The sequence below is a fragment of the Fonsecaea multimorphosa genome (genome assembly GCF_000836435.1).
Source record: "Fonsecaea multimorphosa CBS 102226 unplaced genomic scaffold supercont1.31, whole genome shotgun sequence".
NCBI lineage: Eukaryota > Fungi > Ascomycota > Eurotiomycetes > Chaetothyriales > Herpotrichiellaceae > Fonsecaea > Fonsecaea multimorphosa.
Window position 1 is genome coordinate 181,755 of NW_015971665.1, and position 14,379 is coordinate 196,133.

Consider the following 14,379-nt stretch of genomic DNA (forward strand, 5'->3'; position numbering starts at 1 on the left):
CTTACAGCGACTGGTTCTATCAAGCACGAGTATCTCAATCGCGTTCTCGATCCATCCAATGTCGATACACACAGAGAGCGCGCACACACCCAACAACCCAATACAGCACAGCCGCTTGATCTTGATCGCGTGTCCCAACCTCACTGTCCCCTCATCCTTGCCCGTCCTCGGCCTTACCTGGATCCTCTGATTCTCCATGTCTGCGCTTTGATCCTTTCAGATTCGACTCACCTCGCGTGCAACCCCACCTTTTCCTCCCACTGCCACGCCCAAGATGGGAAAACTCAGCAGGCTCGAACTTTACAACTTCAAGTCCTACAAGGATCATCATACCCTCCTCTTTGGCGATGCCTACTTTACGTCCATCATCGGTCCCAATGGCTCCGGCAAATCAAATGCCATGGATGCCATCTCCTTCGTCCTCGGAATCAAGTCGTCCCATCTTCGATCTACCCACTTGCGAGAACTGGTCTACCGCGGTCGCGTCCTGCGAAAGTCGGTTGCGAATGGCGAACCTGAGGCAAATGGAGTGAATGGTCATGAGGGAGAACAGGGGTCACAAGTAAATGGTACACAAGAACGCAATGACCCCAAGTCCGCCTGGGTCATGGCTGTTTACGAAGATGACGCTGGTATTGAACAGAAATACAAGCGCACAATCACCAACCAGGGTGTCTCAGAGTATCGCATCAACGAGCGCATTGTCACGGCGCAACAATACAACGATTCGCTGGAAGACGAGAACATCCTCATCAAGGCGCGCAATTTCCTAGTCTTTCAGGGCGACATCGAAGCTATTGCCACACAGAAACCTCAAGATCTGACGCGCTTGATAGAACAAGTGTCGGGCAGCATCGAGTATAAAGCTGCTTACGACCAATTCAAGACAGAGCTAGATCAGGCCGCGGAGCAACAGGCCTTCCAACTCAATCGACGTCGAGGCATCAACGCAGAGATCCGTCAATACCAGGAGCAAAAACGGGAAGCGGACCACTTTCAGAAGAAAGCCGCAGAGCGGGATGAGGCCATTGTGACTCATGTTTTGTGGAAGCTGTATCACCTCCAACGCCAGATCGAGGAGTCCAGCGCCGAGATCCAGAAACACCAAGAGGAACTCAAAGAATTCCGTCGCGGCGTAGAGAAACATGAAAAAAGCCTTGATCTTGCAAAGAGGGACCATGCCCAAGCGTCACGAGGCGTTGGTAAGATAGAAAAGCTGATCAAGAGTAAAGAAAAGGAGATCGAGGACAAAACTTCGTCCCTCGTCCCAATTGATGAACAAATCTCTGTCTCCAACCAGCAGCTCACCAAATACGCCAATAGAGCGAACACCATCATTAAGGAGCGCAACACGCAGGCTGCGGCAGTGGCGCAACTCGAAAAAGACCTGAACATTGTCGACAAGGCACAGGCTCAATGGCAGAAAGAGTGGGAGCAGAATGCCACTCGATTAGGCGGTCAGTTGAGTGAGGCTGATCTACAGGAGTACACTCGACTTCGCGAAGAACTCAACAAGCGTGCATCTGCCGACCTAAGTCGCATCGAGAGGCTCAAGAATGACCGAGCTCCAATTGAAGCCACCTACAGCAATCTGAGAAACAGTGTCCAAAGTACAGAATTCAAATTGACCTCCCTCGAGAATGAATCTGGCGCGCTCAGCCAACGCCGAGACGCAGTCAAGGAAGCAGTGCAACAAGCACAGACGGAGATCGATGCTAAAAAGAAAGAACTTCACGCTGCCTCGTCTAAGCGACTACAGGCAGCTCGGACTCGAACTGAGCTCGATGAGAAACTCGCTGAAGTGGCTCGAAAACTTCTGGAAGCTGATGATGGACGACGGACGAGTGAGAAGGAAGTGAAAATGCGGGAGACCATCTCTATGCTCAAGCGCACTTACCCCGGCGTCAAGGGCCGTGTTCATGAGCTGTGCAAGCCCAAGCAGAAGAAGTATGCAGAAGCTGTTAGTACAGTGCTAGGCCGCCACTTCGACGCCGTTGTTGTCGACACCGAAGCCACGGCCAAGCAATGCATCGAATATCTGCGAGATCATCGCTCAGGCCAAGCAACCTTCATTCCACTGGACACAATTCAGGTCAAAGCACTTAACTCGAATTTGAAAGGCATGCACAAGGGCATGCTTCCGGCCATTGAGACTGTGGATTATGACCAGTCGGTTGCGCGGGCAATCTCATATGCCTGTGGCAATTCAATTGTGTGTGATAATCTCAACATAGCAAAAGACCTTTGTTACAACCGCCACGTCGATGCAAAGGCTGTCACGTTGGATGGCAGTGTCATCCACAAGGGCGGGTTAATGACTGGCGGTCGTGGCAAAGACCAACCTTCGCGTCGATGGGACGAAGGTGAAGTTGACAGGCTCAACAAGCTCAAAGACAAGTTGATGGAGGAATTCGCTGCTCTGCCACAAGAAAGCTCTCGCCGAGCAGAGGAACAATCTCTTCAAAATGAGCTGAGTGGTCTTGAAAGCAGAATACGATATGCTAAAGAAGAACTCGAAGCTCTCAACAAGAACCTCAAGAGCAAGACGCGCGAAGTCGATCACATCAAGCGGCAGTTGGCAGAGGAACGTGCGAAGCTGCGACAGGAACAGACCAAGCTGGAGAAGATTGATGAAGACATTTCAGACTACCAAGAATCCGTGAGCAATGTGGAGAACGAAATTTTCGCAGATTTCTGCCAAAAGCACGGTTTCGGCGACATTCGAGACTATGAAGCCCAACAAGGATCACTCCAGCAAGAAGCTGCTCAGAAGAAGCTCGAATTTGTCACGCAGAAGGCCAGGATTGAAGGTCAACTCAACTTTGAAAGAACTCGGCTTCAGCAAACAGATGACCGTCTCCTGGCTCTTCGAGACAAGGAGCAACGCGATAAAGAGACAATTGACGATCTGAATGAACAGCGACAAGGCATTCAGGACGACCTCGATACACTGAAGAATGAGCTGGACGAGCTTCATGCTCAACTGGACGAGCAGAAGGAGCTCCTAGACGCGGCAGCCGAAAAACTGGCCAAGCAGAAGGCGGAGTTTCAGAAGCGCGCCAAAGAGATGGAGAGCACCTTTCGAGCAATCAATGCTCTTGAGGGAGAAATGCAACGCCGCTCTTCGGCGAGGTACAGCCTTCTTCGCCGCTGCAAGATTGAAAGTATCGCTATTCCGCTGACTGAACAATCTGCGAGCCTGGACAGCGTGCCCATCAACGACCTGCCGCTTGAAGATGCCGAAGCGATGGAGGCTGACGGAGAGGAGCCAACCGCTTCAGCTCTCAAGACTTTGACCGTCAACGACTACGGTGTTGAGCCCGATTTCGACGCACTAGATGACGAACTCAAGGAAGAAAACAGCGAAGCCATGGAGTCCAAATTACAAGAAGATATAGCCAAACTGAACGCTGCGCTAGAAAAGATGCAGCCCAACGCGCACGCCGCACAACGTCTTGCCGCCGTAGAGGCTCGTGCGCACGACACGGAGCAGGACTATGAAGACTCGCGCGCGAAATACCGTGACCTCAAAGCGAAGTTCGAGGATGCAATGGAAAAGCGCAATGAACTTTTCAACAAGGCCTTTAGCCACATCTCGGAACAAATCGAGCCCATTTATTCCAACCTGACCAAATCGGAGGAATTCCCGGCCGGAGGACGCGCCTACCTCACAGCAGATGAGGAAGAGCCGTACCTAGCCGGTGTGAATTACCACACCATGCCACCTACGAAGCGCTTTCGGGATATGGAGCATTTGTCAGGAGGAGAGAAGACAATGGCAGCTTTGGCGCTGCTCTTTGCGATCCATAGCTTTCAACCAAGTCCTTTCTTCGTCCTGGATGAGGTGGATGCGGCGTTGGATAATGCTAACGTGGGCAAGTTGGTGAATTACGTGAAGAATCATGCGGTGAGCATTCTCTTCTTCTTGATGTCGGCCAGAGGATGCGGCATATCTGGCCAAGTGATATATGATGTGGCGCTAACGATATCTTGTGACTTTATAGGGACCTGGAATGCAGTTCATCGTGATCAGTCTAAAGACCGGCTTCTTTCAGGGCAGCGAGGCTCTGGTGGGGATATATAGGGACCAAGGAGCGAACAGTTCCAAAGTCCTGACGCTGGATGTAAGTCGCTCCTCTCCCCCCTTTCTGGTATGTCCGGAGGTGCTAACACGAACATCAGCTGAGGAAATACGCCTGATTCTTCAAGATATCGGAACGCCTTCTTTGTGGGGACCATACAGGCAAGGTTTGGACATTGAGCTCCTTACAATGTCTTACGGCCTATTATGTTACAGTCAATGGGGGAAAAGCTGCGGTACAACACGGAAAGGGATGTACACTAGGAGGTGTTTTTATATCCGGGAAGGCAGACCCATTTGCACCATGGCCAGCTTCACGACGACGAATGCCTACGAGTCCAACGTACAGGATGCTGCTACGACACAAGTTCCTGGATCTCTTTCTGTGTGCTCAAGGAAGTTCACGCGCGGTAGTAATCCAAGCTATGGACTCACCTGCATACCCACCTACCTGTCGATGTGCAATGGATTTGATGGCGATGGACTGGGTTACGGATATTTGCTGTGGCCAAGGCAGATGACCATGTGCCCTGTACATGTCCGAATCGTTGCCCGACACCTGACCTCTATTCTATTGCTGCATTGATCAAACAGAGTTGGAAAGTCGCTTGATGGGTTGCATCCCCAGTACCTATGTAGATGCTCTGCAATATATACACAGCGTCGCACAAATGGACAGACAACTCCATAGAAAAAGTTCAAGATGTGTGGGGATTGGAATTGGAATTGTTGATCAACTCTATGGAATTCGTTCACAAAAAAGCCTTTCTTTCTTCTCTGTCCCATCCCCGTCCCATTGGGGGGGAGCCACATGGAATCAAAAGTTCATCGTGGTTCCTCCCAGGCCTTCATAGTCCCTGGTTTCAGGGCCGCGCTGCTGGGAGCACGTTCAAACTGCTGAGCTGAGTCTATAGCAAAATTATAATTCCGTTGCGCCGTCTCGAAATATATCTCTGCGCTTGAAACCATTTGAGTGACCGGAGACGGCAGAGAAATCCTTCTCTTAGGGAGAGGCGCAGTTCAGTTCTTCTTGTCGTTGGGCGCCTTTTGGATCTCTTCCTGCTTCCCCTGCTCCGCGACGTCCTCCTCGGCCTCTTTGGCCTCGTCTTTCGCATCGGCCTTCTTCGCCTCCTGTTTAGCATCAGTTGGCTTGGCCTTGGGCTTCTCATCAATGTCTTTGTCATCCTTCACGGTCGAGCTCGCACTCTTCTTCTCACCCTTGGTCTCTGACGTCTGCTTACTTGATTCGGCCTGCTCGTTCTCTTCTTCAATCAGTTCCTGCTGCTCTTTGAGCACCTCCAGGCGTTGTTTATTTGTAGCCGCTCCCTCTGCATTGTGAACCTCAAGTTCGATTTCGTGGAATAGTTCCTCCGGAATGGAACTAAGCACAGCTTGCAGTGCGTCAATTTGCGAGTCGATCTCACTGTCTTTACCAGATGTGTACATGTACGCATTGCTGAGAACCAGAAGTGTTGATGGAATGTTATATTTGAGGCGGAGGTCGAGCCACATTTGCAGATCCTCCCTCAACTTGCCGGGCGACATACCATGGGTTCGAAGACCACGGGAGGCGCATGCCATTTGTAGTTCAGGCACACTGAGGGAGTCGACTCCTTCAAAGGAGATAGCTTTGTCGTCGCGTTTGATCTGACGCATACGGTGGCGGATTTGATACCGTAGCATGGCGTCAGTTCCAAAGGTATTGAGGTTCATGTACTTGCACATGCCCACGAGTTGTGGTCTGGATAAATTGTCCAATGTCAAATCGTCCTTGAAAATCTTGCAAACTTTGATCACATCCTCCCTAGAAGGAGATTCACCCGTGGCGCGGACTTTGCGGAAGAACTCGGTAAACTCTTCTTTCTTTGCATTGACAGCGGAAACGGGGAGGCCAGTTTCCCGCAGCGTGTTGCGTAGGAAAGCAGAGACTTGTTTGCGCGTTTCCCTGAGATGGGCAGCTTTGGCTTCTCGGCTCTTTTGACCTTCGTATGTCGAGGGAAGCAGATTCGGGAACAATTTCAGCGCAACCGGGAGCAGCAATTCTGCGAAGGGGACGATGACGAAAACGGAGAAGGGTACTAGCCGGCCGAGATCCTGGACTGTCCGTTGCAACTGATCGATCGTCAACACTTCTGCACATACACAGACCGATCAAATAATGCTTACCTGTCTATTCTCTCGACGGCTGAGTTCGTAGCCAGCGGCCATTTTTAATGCAAGCTTTGAGGAGATTTTGACCTCCGCGGCGAGCAATTTCGTTCCGTCCCAATAATGCTGGAGTTCCTTCTTGATCTTTTGGCCAATGGTGAGTTTCTTGGATTCCTCCTTCTTGGCCGCCAGTTCCGTTGCGTGCTCTTTCTCGGCCTGAGCAGAGGCGGCCTTTTCGGTAGCCAGCTCGCTGAGACTGGCATTTTCCAGAGCCTGAGTCTTGGCAGTCGCAGTAGCCTTTGTTTTGGGGACATGGAGTTGTTCATCGGACTTCTTCAGCTCTGCAATCGTAGGGGTTGGCGATGCTTCTGATGACTTCTTGGCCTCATCCTTTGACAATGGTTTCTTAGCCTCATCAATGTTGAAGCCCGGAGGAGGGCCACCGTCAGGACCATGCGGAGTTGTCTCTGTAGCATAATTCCTTTGCGGCAAAGCAATAGCCAATGCCGAGAGCTTAGGGGGGAGGTCCCTGGCGAACCTGGATCGAGAGGAGTAGACGCTCAAGAGCGTGGAGTGGGAGGCACGAGGGTATGCTGTTCACAAGTCAGCGGCATCCACTTTCAGAGTCGACGAGTACACTGACATTGTAACAGGAGTCTCCTGGCTGCGGCATTGCTGCTGATTAGTCTAGGACCGGAACTCATGATGAACGATGTGAGAGGCGAATGGGAACGAAGGGAAGGAAATAGGTTCGAAAGTAGAATGATCGAAGAGGCGTCAAGCCGGTCCGGGAATGAATGAAGAAAATCCGAATTGGTTACTTGGTCAAATGATAAAAATGAAGATGTCGGTGGTGTTGAAGTATGAAATGTGAAATGTAGTGAGAGGGATCAGGGAGCATGAGGGATGCGTTCAGGTCCCGGGTCCAGAGTTCCAGAACTCAAACCCAGATCGCTAAGCGGCCCAAAAGGGGAAAGCCGTCGAGGCCGGGCCGGGATGTGCACTACGCAGCGAGGCAGCAGCCGCCCTATCGGAGTTACCAACAAAAGGGCCCGGCATTAAGGACAATCACGTGATACAACGGAGTAAATGGACAGACCGAGAGAGGTGGCAAGGTGGTTATTGGCAATAGCGATATTGTGCTTTTATGCTACAGATTGACTTGATGGCGGGTTAAAAATGACCAGTCACTGGGGATGAGAACCCGGACTTCAATGATCTGCGTGTGACACAGGCGACACCAAGATAAGCAGGGGAGGTTGGTCTCTTTACCAGCCATCTCAAGTCAGAGCTCTCCGGCTTTGCTGCTGAACAATAGTAGGTATCGCATTGGGCTGGTTTCCAACAAGAGCTCAGGCTTTGCCGTCGTGGAAAGTCTCGACTTGCGAATCACCTAGTTGAACGAACCGAATAGAGGTCGATCCTTCAAAGCTTAATCGGAGTTACCGTCGCCATGTCTATCCACATTTTGCTTACCAGGTGAGTCTCTCATCACCTCGTCGTCTGAAGCATCACGCCTCCGACGTTTCACCTCGGGCGAAGATCCGTCAGACGAAGTATTGCGACGTCTGCGTGCGGCGGGATCATATCTCTGTAGCGACAGTCTTCGCTTATGGTGCGGGCGCCGACTTCTGCTTCGACTCCGGCTGCCTCTTCGTCGGGAATTATATTCGTCGGGGCTGCGACTCAAACGACGGACATCGCGTGCATTGCGACCCCTGAGAATATCAGCGCGCCTGTTGTTTCGATTGTCATCAGAGGAGTTGTATGAGGGAGATCGTCTATGACGTCTGTCACTCTTTCTGGGATCCCTCCGTCTGTCCCGTGATCTTGACCTTGATCGGGATGATGAATATGAGCGATCTCGGCGGTATCGTCGCCGCTTGGGGCTCGGGCTTCGACTTGGACTTGAGGCTGTCCGGCTTCGTTGCCGTCGTCTTCTAGGCGACCGTGAGCGTGACACATCAGAACGTGTTGGAGATCGGGTGCGTCTATCACCGGGTGATTCGGAACTTGTTCTTCTTAGCCTGCCTGCTCCCCTCCGCGCAGGTGACTTGGATCGACTCTTGCTTCTTGAATCCCGTGCTGTTCTGGGTGCCGGTGATGGGCTCCGTGAATATGGCGCTGTCTTCGACCTGGATCTGGATCTCGATGTGGATCTGGATTTTGACGCGGATCGGCCAGCACGACGCGAACGCGGCGACGAAGGCGAGCGAGACGGTGGAGACGAGGGAGACCTGGTCAACGAACGTCCTCGGCCAGTGTCCCGACCACCTCTGCCTCGGTTCCCGGGAACATAGGTGTCAGTCCCACGACGGGGTGGAGGGCCTCTATACGGAGACCTTCTGCGACGTGGAGGAGACCTCGAGTATCTCGGAGGTCGCGTGTCATATCCTCGTCCGCCACGACCGCCACCGCGGCGACCACGGCCACGCTCGGCCCGCTCGCGCTGTCGAATGGAATCGATATCCCGCTCCTGAGCTTGTTCCTGGTCTCTTTTGTTTTTAGCCTCCAAAGCGGCTTTCTCGGCGTCGATCTGGCCCCATTAGCGAAGTTCAATATAATGGTGTGATCGTTGTACCTTTTCTTGTATCAGTTCCAACTTCTTGGCTTCGAGTAATTCCTTCGGAACACCCTGCGGATTTGACTGCGCACTCAGGCACAAGTTCCACAATTCCTTGCAGAATTTGGGGGTATCCTTGTCAAGAAATCCGGTGAGCGAGATTTGGAGCGCTTTGATGTCAGGCTGAGGCTATTAGTCCAGCACGGGGGAGAATTGAGAGAGGTCGACGTACGAAACGCGAACCCTCGAGCAAGTTGAAGCAAAGCTCGATAACCACGTCATCCTCGGAGCCAAGTATTTCGGAGATCTTGCCTGCAATCCATCTGTAACATTGAATCAGAAATCGTTGACCCCAAGAAGGGACAGGCGGGTGATTTCGACGCATAACTCACTTTTTCATGACCTCGATGTTGACCTTCTTCATGTCAACCTTCTGGTTGAATTCGGGGGGAAACTTGGTCTGCCGAAGCAGTTTCTGGTCAACTGCTGTGGCCATGATGTCGCCAAAATGCGTCCACAGGGCCCAGGTTCAGGCACACGAGCGCAGTCACAAAGACTGGAGAATTGGAGACGCCAACCTGGAAAAGTCGACCAAGTGCCTTAGGGAAGGTTAAGCGACCCCGCCTGGCACCGGCAGAGCCTCACGCTTCAGCCTCGTCGTATTCCGTATCTTACAAGCATAACGGATGTTTTTTGGTTATATCGGGGTGACTGCTGTGATAGACGATTGCGGGTGTAGTCGCTAGGACTGAGGTAGGGCACCAGATGGTGCGCTCTTTCCCTTTCTCTTTCTGCTGTTGCGCAGGAGCGTCCTTGGCTTCTTACGCCTTAGATTCAGGCACCTGCATCTTTGGCATTTGCTTGACCATGTTCTCTCTTCCGAGTCCTGTGTCCTTTACCACTACTTACTTACACGCACCTATGGCTTTGCTTCCACATTCATTATTCAATATGAGTAATGAGCACACATTGTTCGTGTGGTCCCTCGAATAGACGTTATTCTCCTCACTCCATCGGCTTGGGCTGGCCTTGGCCTAAGCATCCTGCCTGCGACCACGCACCCAACTCTCCCGTCCTGGCCCATCTCCCTGATGAAACACTCCTTCAATATCTGCAAAGAGAACAAGAACTGGCATGGATTAGTCCCGCGGATTAGAGGGCATCGCTCATGTCTGACAGGCTTAGGACCCGCAAGTGTCGACTACAGAATCTCGGCACAACACCCTTCACAAAGCCCCAGAGCGTCGAATCGGCTCAGCTACGCTGCCCATCTCGAATTGGACGCCTTCTCTTGCGCTGAAAAAGCAGTCTGTCGAAGCACTCATCGGGCATTTCGAGACTGTTCGTATCTCCAGTTCTATAACCATCACTTACTGACAAGACCAGAAAGATCAACTCAGCCGAGCACCCGTGGCTGCATCTGAACACGCCCTTACAACTTCAAGCCCCTCGCCATTCCTGCGTGAGCGGTATCAGACCGCGCTCAAATCATCAAAGCAAGCTTCTCCTGGGTACCGTCCTGACAAAGCCGTCCGTCGACGAGGGCTCCGAGAAGAAGAAATCCACTTCATCGAACAAGCGCTCAGAAGAAGGCTCTCGGATAGCTCACTAGATCCAACCGACCCTCAGATATCACCCGCTTGCTGTCCAGCTCCAGGCCAGCCAAGGATCAAAGTAAAGGCGTCCAACCATTCCATATCGATCATCATCCCAGAAGGCATCAAGCTTCCCGTTGTTGCCACCATCGAATCTGCAGGTTCGTTTGAACTTGAGACACAGATGGCGACTTCAAACGTCAAAGAAGCAAGCGAGTCAAGCAGTACTGTCGGCGGTGATGCAAGTAGAGGAGGAATGAGCCGTCGCCGGAACACGTTGTCTGAACAGACAATTACTGGTGGAACCCGAGCCAGTGAGAATCAGGAGATAATAGCAAGCTTGGGTCTGCCCTTTCTCGCAAGAGTCAGCAAAGGCCGTTTGACCGTTTCTGAGGCGTCAATCTCTCCGCCCCTCAGCGCCGAAATATCAGCTCAAGGACAAGTCTTTATTCCCCCTCATGGACGTTCTCCCGAAGACGTTTCTGACCCACCTCATGGACGTTCTCTCGAAGACGTTTCTGACCCACCTCATAACAACTCCGAAGATGCAGTAGTAGAGGCAAGAGGTGCTCCTGAGGATCCTGGGCTGCTCAAAGAGCCTCGAGAAGGATCGGGCTCTCAAGCCGAAACTGAGCCAACCTTCAAATCTCCCGATTCTGCAGATACCGCTTCTCCCGAGACTGACAGAGAATCTAAAGCTGATGCAGCAAACTCGAGCCCTGCAAAACCGGCTTCAACCTCCTTGGCCACATCAGAGAACGCGCTCGCTCTTGTTGCGGAGGCTTCCTCGAAAGTCGAGGACATCGAGCCTGTCTCTATCCCAGTAATTCGAATACACAGACCCAGCGGCACAGTCATGCCTGCTTCGCTAGGAGCAGCTGATTTGAACGGTGCCAATGTGCCGCCCACACCTGTACAGACAGCAACGGAGCAGAGTTCGACCACTACACCTCTCAATGCTATGTCCGACCATATTACGGTTGTCCCGGTGCCTACCACTCTTCCCGTGGGTCCCACATCAGTCACGAAAATGGTACCTATTGATGCAGTGGCTTCAGCCATCCCACTCCCTGGGTCTAGCTCGCCAGCGGCGGGCAAGATCTGCAAAAGAAAGAGGTTCATCCGGAAAACCCGTCGAGTGCTTGTCAGAAAGCATCTTCTCGTTGTCATTCTAGGCCGGGACTTGGCCAACGATGTCCACCCGCAGCTCAACGCGGCCGGGGAAAAGTCGCCTGGCGGTAATCTCCATTTAGATGTGACGAATGGCAAGCCTCGCGGCTATCGGAGAAAGAAGGAGTACAAAAAAGGTGTCCGACAAAGACGTCTTGATCAGAAGATCACAAGCGCCAGAATGCATGCGGAGGCGGAGGATACCCAGAGGTGTCCGTCGTGTCGAGGCCTGAGAAGGACCCATTATTTACGAAAGTATCATCGTTTGCAGCTCCGGCGGGACAGGCCTACCATGAGGGTATTCGAGAGACATGCAACTAGCAGAGCTCAAGTCGCGGCATTCAAGTGTCAATGCAAAAGACGGTCACTTGGGCTTGGAGGGAAAAAGGAGGCGACAGACTCTGCTGTACCGGCAGCTCCTGGTGCCAATGAACCTGGTTTGCCTGGAATAGGAGATACATTGCGCTGAAGCACGATGGGACAGATGGCAATATCATTATCGTGTTTTGAACGAGGCGAGAGAACCGTAGGCTTTTATTGTATACCGTTTCCTTTACCTGCTCATCATTATACCGTGTAACATTGATTCTGCTGATATTTACGAGCTATCGAGACTGTCTATCTGATCGGGACAAGGCAGCTAAAACCTGGTCGACATCCTTGCCCGCCTGGACAAGCTCTGCGTCAGGCCCTGTCTCCATGTAGTTCAACTTGACGTCGTAGTGAAGTGAGACCAATTCGTTTGCACGTTGAAGGTCATGATCGTTTTGATATTCTGGTGGTGGAGGCTGCATTGAATGCCCGTTGGTCCCGTCAGATTTGGCTGGCGGCTGAAGTGTCACATCGCCTGTCGTGATGACAGATGGCTTCACAAGGGCGATGGCAGCTTCGTGGGACTGCCAGACGCAAGTCAGTCCAACTTCTCGGATCTCCGGCATAGAGATGGGAGAACCATCAAAATAGAAGGGTGCAGCCCTTTCACCGAGTTTCACGTACACAAACGCTGAGGGACTTGAGATCCGATAGGAATGCTGCGACTTGCATTGTTTTTCTCTATGCGGCGGCGCGATGATCCCTGCGTGGCGGATCAAACATACGGGCTTTGGGTGATCTGTGGCCACAGCGAAGCAGCGGGCCAAAACAGTTTGGGCGTCGGTGAGGGTCTGCAAAATGCAAGGGTCAAATCTACCGACAGGCTGAGCACATAATGTGATCTGGGATGGATGGAATGTTGTGTGAGTTGGAAGTGAAAGTAGTTGTCACTGACTGCGAAATCCATTTTATGGTCTGGCTGCGGAGATTTCTTCCACATCTCCCAAATCTCCAAGGATCACCACAGTCACCACAGTCACCCTGTCCATCCCCATACAATCAGTCCATTTCAGTGTGTCGTCGTTCACTTGACGAGTCTGGCAGCACTTTGGCGGCGAGGCACTTCCTCCACTTGAAGTCGCCATAAGTTACTGTACATTAGCAGCCAGATCTCGGATCCATCGCCCTTACATACCAGCTCCTCACAACCACCATGCCAAAGGACTTCCGACAGCCTCCTCCCTTATCCCTGACTGCTCCTACAACCTGCCTACTCCAAGAGCCACGATCGTGTCCCACGGTTCTTGCAACATGCTGGCGGAGACACAGAAGATGTCCACGCCCCTTCTGCTCTTCTTGTCCTCCCGACTACGTCTGTACAATTGAAAGTGGACTGAGAGACACTCAATGTACAACCAGCAGCGATGGACGCCCTCAGCCTTGCTGTGACCTCTCTCGACGCGAAAGTTGGGGCGATCCGCCAATGGCGTCTACTTAGCCTTCCATGTACGTTGAGTCTCGGCCGCTGACGGCCTTGGTTCTTGCTTGCAAAGTCCCATGTACCTCGTACATTGAGAAGCTTCACCCATTCGTCAATGCAAGCTTGCTGGTAATCGACACCAACAGAGTATCAGATCATCAGTCCATCGTTGGAGCCGGTACTGTTTTAGAAAAATTTCTGGGCTTTCAACCAATTTCTTCAGCTTGTACATCCATCAAATTGGTTGCATCTCGAGCTCGGAACCGAACGGTCCCGACGTGCCCTGCCGCATCATCGTGCGGATTCTTTCCAGCAGCATTCACTACCTAGACTCGCTGCAAGGCTTTCCACTCGGAGGCACATACCTTTATTTTGTCCATCCTAGTTGCCATGTCGGCTCCGGCCGGGGGCTCGAGGAAGGGCCGCTCCCCCTCGACCTTCCAGCATCAAGCGGGATGGTCAGCTCTCCAGTACCATGCGCCAAATTAGCAAGCGCCAACACCAACGTCGTAACTGCAACGCCGCTTTGGTGGTGGTTCTGAATCATCAGGCGCCCCAACCTCTTATTGAGAAAGAAGACCCTGATCGGGAAGCGGCCGACTGTACCGATGACTACGGTGTCCGGCGAGGTGAAAATTCAGACCCATCATGACCATTACGAGGTGTGGTCTGAGCGAGATCATGTGGGAAGTTGCAAACGTTTTTCTACGAAACCCTGCATCAAGCCATCGTTACTCCGGGTTGTTGCCTCGTCCGATCTCCTGTAGCAACACGCAGTGTGCGTATTACGTACAGAATAGCAACAATCAGGCATCCTATATCGCCAGAAGCACCACGCCTCTTCCGGAATCAGGGGTCTTCGTCTTCGAGTACTGCACCGAGCAAGGCCGCAACTTTTTTTCCTGACCTGTGTATGGAATAGATGGTTTAATAAACATCTGTCGAGCCGATGCAAGTGTCGGTCCGCACTGAATGTAGGAGGCCTTGTCTGGGGTCTTCTTAGGCATTGAAAGATTCGTGTTGCGCAAGG

The 14,379-nt window shown here is 52.2% G+C and overlaps 6 protein-coding genes across 6 annotated transcripts; 2 read left to right on the forward strand and 4 right to left on the reverse strand.

Moving 5' to 3' along the window:
• Positions 1–274: 274 nt before the first annotated feature.
• Z520_10599 (uncharacterized protein) lies at positions 275–4,200 on the forward strand (the record flags this gene model as incomplete). The annotated part of the gene is made up of 3 exons (XM_016781091.1): positions 275–3,907; positions 4,005–4,124; positions 4,183–4,200. 3 exons carry the CDS (start codon positions 275–277, stop codon positions 4,198–4,200), a joined length of 3,771 nt encoding a protein of 1,256 aa, XP_016627816.1.
• Positions 4,201–5,101: 901 nt separating this feature from the next.
• Positions 5,102–6,933, reverse strand: Z520_10600 (uncharacterized protein; the record flags this gene model as incomplete). The annotated part of the gene is made up of 3 exons (XM_016781092.1): positions 5,102–6,193; positions 6,248–6,822; positions 6,873–6,933. 3 exons carry the CDS (start codon positions 6,931–6,933, stop codon positions 5,102–5,104), a joined length of 1,728 nt encoding a protein of 575 aa, XP_016627817.1.
• A 982-nt stretch (positions 6,934–7,915) lies between these two features.
• Z520_10601 (uncharacterized protein) lies at positions 7,916–8,194 on the reverse strand (the record flags this gene model as incomplete). The annotated part of the gene is made up of 1 exon (XM_016781093.1): positions 7,916–8,194. The coding sequence occupies one exon, from the start codon at positions 8,192–8,194 to the stop codon at positions 7,916–7,918; it is 279 nt and encodes a 92-aa protein (XP_016627818.1).
• Positions 8,195–8,223: 29 nt separating this feature from the next.
• Z520_10602 (uncharacterized protein) lies at positions 8,224–9,288 on the reverse strand (the record flags this gene model as incomplete). The annotated part of the gene is made up of 5 exons (XM_016781094.1): positions 8,224–8,509; positions 8,572–8,765; positions 8,811–8,975; positions 9,025–9,115; positions 9,185–9,288. The coding sequence occupies 5 exons, from the start codon at positions 9,286–9,288 to the stop codon at positions 8,224–8,226; spliced, it is 840 nt and encodes a 279-aa protein (XP_016627819.1).
• Positions 9,289–9,883: 595 nt separating this feature from the next.
• Z520_10603 (uncharacterized protein) lies at positions 9,884–12,026 on the forward strand (the record flags this gene model as incomplete). Its single annotated transcript, XM_016781095.1, has 3 exons — positions 9,884–9,934; positions 9,978–10,133; positions 10,179–12,026. The coding sequence occupies 3 exons, from the start codon at positions 9,884–9,886 to the stop codon at positions 12,024–12,026; spliced, it is 2,055 nt and encodes a 684-aa protein (XP_016627820.1).
• Positions 12,027–12,162: 136 nt separating this feature from the next.
• Positions 12,163–12,601, reverse strand: Z520_10604 (uncharacterized protein; the record flags this gene model as incomplete). The annotated part of the gene is made up of 2 exons (XM_016781096.1): positions 12,163–12,453; positions 12,554–12,601. The coding sequence occupies 2 exons, from the start codon at positions 12,599–12,601 to the stop codon at positions 12,163–12,165; spliced, it is 339 nt and encodes a 112-aa protein (XP_016627821.1).
• Between the last annotated feature and the right edge of the window lie 1,778 nt (positions 12,602–14,379).